The following is a 5,596-nucleotide window of genomic DNA, read 5'->3' on the forward strand; positions in this document are numbered from 1 at the left end:
AATTGTGCAATAGTGTTTTATCGCTTTGGTTCGTTGTTTAGCATTGTTAAGGCTAAGGAAAATCAAACACATGAATTTTCCAAATGATGTTTTCTCATTAAAATAACGAATTGTACAACGTAAACCTTAACATACAAGGGTTAATGGAACTCCCAACCTCACGCCCCACATGAGTATAAAACCTAGCTAGACTGGACGTCACTTGAGGATAAAACCCGATGCATCAACCTAATTAGGCTGGACACCACATGAGTATACTCACATCCCACATGAATATAAAATTGGATGCATCAACCTAGCTAGGTTGGATCACTTGCGGTTAACTATTTATTTATACACATATTTCTCACTTTATGATAACATCCATTTTTATACAAAAAATATGACGATGATTCAAAATGAATTAAAAGTGTTGTTCCACGTTATAATATCGTGTGCGACGTCAGCATCCTAATCACCAAAATCATGGTTTTATCAAACACACTTCGGCAGCTACAACACTCTCGCCACACGCCCGCCCATTTGACTCTTTCCTAGATCTTTTTCCCATTCTGCCCTTACAAATTTCAAAACACCTTCTCTTAGGAAAGGATACTTAGTCATTTTGCTCAGCCAACTTGAATCCTTAAATCCCGCTAACCTGTTATATAGTAAATCTTATAGCATAGCTTCCGTAAGAACGACATCAACAAAACCTCATTACCCATGGCGAAACTCCACCTCCTCATCCTCTCACTCCTCCTACTCTCCACCTTCGCACCACCATCTCACGGTGCTAACCCTACCACCCAACCACCCAACACCATCCCGGAATGCCTGAAGGCCACCGGCGGACCATGCCACAGCAAAACCAAATCTTTAAAGCTTAAACTCGTCGCCATTGCAGCAATTCTAGTGGCTAGTATGATGGGTGTTACTCTACCCATGCTTTCACGGGCTATACCCGCTTTACAACCCGATAAGAAGCTGTTTGTGTTGGTTAAAGCCTTTGCTTCCGGTGTGATTCTTGCAACTGGATACATGCACGTTTTACCCGATTCATTTGATTGCCTAACATCCAAATGCTTGCCTGAAAACCCATGGAGAAAGTTTCCCTTCACAACGTTTATTGCAATGTTGTCAGCTGTATTGACATTAATGGTTGATTCGTACGCTATGAGTTGGTACAAGAAATACGGGCCAAGAAACGAGAATTTGGATCCGAAAATCTCGGGTCATTTCCATGGCGATGGATTTTCTGGGATTGATTCACCAACATCACAGTTGAGGCGATATCGAGTGGTTGCTCAGGTACATTTCCTTTACCTAATTAAATCTACAATATTATTTACAGCTTATTTGTCCATATATAAAATTGTTTTTAATGATCATTTTATAGCAAATTAACGAGTTAGATATGCATGCATGATAATGATAATGCAGGTGCTAGAGCTAGGAATAGTTGTACACTCAGTTGTGATTGGACTATCGATGGGTGCATCGGATAATTTATGCACCATAAGACCTCTCGTCGCTGCTCTATGCTTTCATCAATTCTTCGAGGGAATGGGTCTTGGTGGTTGCATTCTTCAGGTCAGTGTGATTTTACTCCAATTTGGCTTTTTTAAAACTTAAGTCTTAAACAAAATCATTGATTTAATTAATCCGATGATGAGTACTATATACAGGCGGAGTATGAGAGAAAGATGAAGGCAATGATGGTGTTTTTCTTCTCGGTGACAACTCCATTTGGGATAGCACTTGGAATCGGGTTGTCAAATGTCTACCGTGAGAATAGTCCGGCAGCTCTGATGGTGGTCGGAATACTGGACGCGGTGTCAGCAGGCCTGTTGAATTACATGGCGTTGGTGGATCTACTGGCGGCGGATTTCATGGGGAAGAAGCTTCAAGAAGATATGAAGCTTCAAGCAGTTTCATATGTCGCTGTGTTTCTAGGTGCTGGAGGCATGTCTGTGATGGCAATTTGGGCATAAACAGTATTGATTTCTTTAATTTGTTCCTTTTAGAGAAGGTTTTTGGCTTAAGAATGTGTAAAATAGGGAAATATTAACGCATTAAAGATTAATTAAATTACCATTTTTGCCCTTGATTTCATTACTAAGGTGGTGTTTGTTTTTTTGGAAAAAAACTTTTCAGACCTCCTATTGTTGTGCGGAGCAGCACACGCGCAACACTTTTCATCTTGTAGCTGTTTGTTTTTTAGAAGTTTTCGGAGTCAAAAACTTCTGCGCGTGCTCTGTTTGGCGCAGCACTTGTACTGCCTCTTCCAACCTCTTCCAACCTCTTTTCTTCTTTCTTTCTTTTTGAAATTTTGATTCTATGTTGTTGAAATTTTATTTCACTTTTTTTTTTTCGTTTTTTTTGTTTATTCTTGTTGGGTTTTTTTTTTGGTTTTTTTTTATATTCAATAATGATAATTTCTTGATGAAATATCTTTATTTTTTGTTGAAATATCATTATTTTTTATTGAAATATAATTAATTTACATTATTAAATTTTACGTATTAAAAAACTATTTTCGGTTTATAAAATTAGTTTATTTTAATTTTTTAATATCTGCTGCAGTATGCAGATGTTAAAAAACAAACACGCTTCTTATTACAGTCTGCAGCCGTTTGGTCCACCTCTTCTACTGTAGAGGGTTGCAGAGGTGGTCCGCAAGCTTCATGAATTTTTGCAAATATGTTCAAGTCACCTCCTTGTCATTGGCTCTTTCAAAAGTACAACGTCACGATAGGAATAAATGAAAGTAAGAATGTTGATTACCATTAGAAAAAAAACAATAAAAAACATTTGTAAGGAGTCGGGTGAACATTTAATACGAGAGTAATAACAAGTTGTATTCTATTTGGACTAGGGGTGATAATTTTCGACACGACATGAACCCTGCATGAATATAAACGTGTTTGGATTAAGTTTTTCTGACCTACCAACCTGTTTATTTTACAAGTTGTGTTCGTGTTTGCAAATAATTTTGTGGGTTGACCTTAAACCCGTTTCTTTTATTAAATTAAAAAGGTAAAAATATATTTATTAAATAAAGGAGAGAGTAAGAACTAATAATTAATATGTGATATTTAGACATTTTTCCAATGACCCATGAACCCGGATTTATGAACCCGGATCTGACCCACAAACCCGAACATGACACAATTGTCACCCCTAATTTGGACTGCGGCCGATAGGGTGACAATTCATGACATTAAACGAAATTTGGACGAAACTGGAATTCGACTTTGTGTTTGTGTCGTATTCGTGTCAACTATAAAAAACACGATGTCGTTTCATGTTGTGTTTGTGCTTAAAATTATATACGAAATTGACAAGATATTAAGATGCGTTTTCATGCTTTGTAAGTTTAATTATGATTTAAATAAACTAAATGATTATTTTATTTTATATTTTTTGTGTTTGTCATGTTGATCGTTTTTATCATGTTTTAATTTGGTTGTTTGTGTGTTAGAAAAGCAAAACACAACATCGTGTCTTGTCGTGTTCATGTTATAAAAAATTGTCGTGACATTTCGTGTCAGCTAAAAACAAAAAACAGGACACGACTATCCGATTTGTCATCCCTAGCGACCGATGAGACACTGACCCTTGGAGAATGAATGGATAATCTAAACGAGACAAATTCGTAAAAAAATTAGTTCTTTATGGGGAATTTCTCTCTCTCTCTCTCTCTCTCTCTATATATATATATATATATATATATATATATATATATATATATATATATATATATATATATATATATATATATATATATTGTGTACTAAAATGCACCAATAAAAATTTAGTAAAAATTAAATTATCATTTAATCAAATAAAGATAAATATTAAATGATTTCAATAATTATATGTATATTATATGATATCCACAATTATAATTCCTTTTTTATGGAAACTAATAAATTTGTCAATAATATCAGCAGTGATATTCTTTCAGATTGAATTCGCATCTAGTTTTTCATGTATGGGTTCATATTTTGTTCCATGACCCACTCACTCAAAATATAACAAAGTTGCTTAGAACATCGAGAACGAAAGTGTATTCTAGTAGAATGAAAGTTTATTCTATAAGAATGATAGTATATTCTAACAGAATGAGAGTGTATTCTAGTAGAATACACTCTCGTTCTTCATATTCCATTTAAATTTTTTGTATTTTAAGTGAGTGAGTCAATAAACAAAACACGAACCCATACATTTCATGTAGATGCGAATTCATTCTGAAAGAATGTTATTGCCAACATTAATGACGAATTTAATTAGTTTTCATAAAAAAGAGAATTATAATTATGGATATTATTTAATATACGTACAATTATGGAATTCATTTAATATCTATCTTTATTTAATTAAATAATTATTTAATTTTTACTAAATTCCTATTGGTGCATTCTAGCACACAATAAATGTAAGAAACACATGAACCTAGCCCTATATATATATATATATATATATATATATAGAGAGAGAGAGAGAGAGAGAGAGAGAGTCAGGTTCAAATGTTTCTACCAACTATTGTATGCATGTATGCACCAATGAAAATTGAGGAAATAATAAATCATTAAATAAATTATTTAAGGGTATAATAGTAATCTATGCAGCTTTTTATATGGAAAATCCTAAGATATTGGACCAGTTCTCCTTAAAACCCGTCATTCTACATCTTAAAAACCCTACTCCACCATTACCGATCACGATTCTCCCCCTTTTCACATTTTTTCCTAATTTCCACCACCGTCCTCCTATTTGCATCCGACGATCTCCACCCGAAAACAACCACAAGCATCGACGACCTCATTCCTCTACCATCGGTTGTTGCCTACCCTTTCAAACGACACCAAGATCCATGTGGCCCTCTTCTTCCATACACCGCTCGTTGGCTTGTTGCCAAATTTTCCAATCACTCGACAACGATTAATTCTTCAACCTGGCGTCTATCTCCTTCAATCGGCACTCATATTGATCTATTGTCTTTTTTGATTGAGTGGAATCATCCCAGTTTCTCGTTTCTAAGCATTTACCAGGTAAGACATGTTTTCCCTTAATTTTTTATTGTTTTGCATTATACATGTTACAAACTATAAATTAGGTGATGTATATTTGTTCAAATTAAATTACCTTCGTTTCTTTATAATTGAGCTTTGATTATCTGTTATCTATATATGTTGCACAACAGGTGTTTGTGAAAATTCCTGAAAAAGAATTTGATGTTCAAATTCTTGAAGAATCCCAAAGAGAATTTTAACTGTCAGAATTTAAAATGGTAATTTGGGCTCTATCGACATCATTTTATTCATTTCATCTAATTGCATAAACTCGTTTTTTACAGCTACATTAATCACAAGTAATCACAACATATTATAAGCTTTATTTGAAGAACCAGGTATGTAGGAAGTTGATTATTTTGTTAGATTTTGATGCATTTTTAACCATTTTTTGTTAAATATGCATCTTACAACATTCTGTCATAATGGAATCTCGAATTCCAATTCTGTCAGAATAGAATCTCGAATTCCAAATCATCATAAGTAGTGAATTAAAAATATTTCATGCAAACACCCGTTCATTTTGTCAGATATCCAAA

The 5,596-nt window shown here is 34.1% G+C and overlaps 1 protein-coding gene across 1 annotated transcript; it reads left to right on the forward strand.

Annotated features, from left to right (window-relative positions):
- The first annotated feature begins 690 nt into the window (after positions 1 to 690).
- LOC145105024 (fe(2+) transport protein 1-like) lies at positions 691 to 1,973 on the forward strand. Its single transcript, XM_079042165.1, has 3 exons — positions 691 to 1,290; positions 1,423 to 1,572; positions 1,668 to 1,973. Exons 1-3 carry the CDS (start codon positions 706 to 708, stop codon positions 1,971 to 1,973), a joined length of 1,041 nt encoding a protein of 346 aa, XP_078898291.1. The 5' UTR covers positions 691 to 705.
- Positions 1,974 to 5,596: the final 3,623 nt, after the last annotated feature.

The sequence above is a fragment of the Lactuca virosa genome, chromosome 1 (assembly GCF_052849685.1).
Source record: "Lactuca virosa cultivar CGN04683 chromosome 1, Lactuca_virosa_CGN04683_v6, whole genome shotgun sequence".
NCBI classification, from domain to species: Eukaryota; Viridiplantae; Streptophyta; class Magnoliopsida; order Asterales; family Asteraceae; genus Lactuca; species Lactuca virosa.

What these genes read in the sequence shown, in the direction of transcription:
- LOC145105024 (XM_079042165.1), top strand. Translation starts at nt 706, where the DNA reads ATGGCGAAACTCCACCTCCTCATCCTCTCACTCCTCCTACTCTCCACC. An exon ending in GATATCGAGTGGTTGCTCAG is followed by an intron (nt 1,291 to 1,422) that starts GTACATTTCCTT and finishes ATGATAATGCAG; the next exon opens with GTGCTAGAGCTAGGAATAGT. An exon ending in TTGGTGGTTGCATTCTTCAG is followed by an intron (nt 1,573 to 1,667) that starts GTCAGTGTGATT and finishes TACTATATACAG; the next exon opens with GCGGAGTATGAGAGAAAGAT.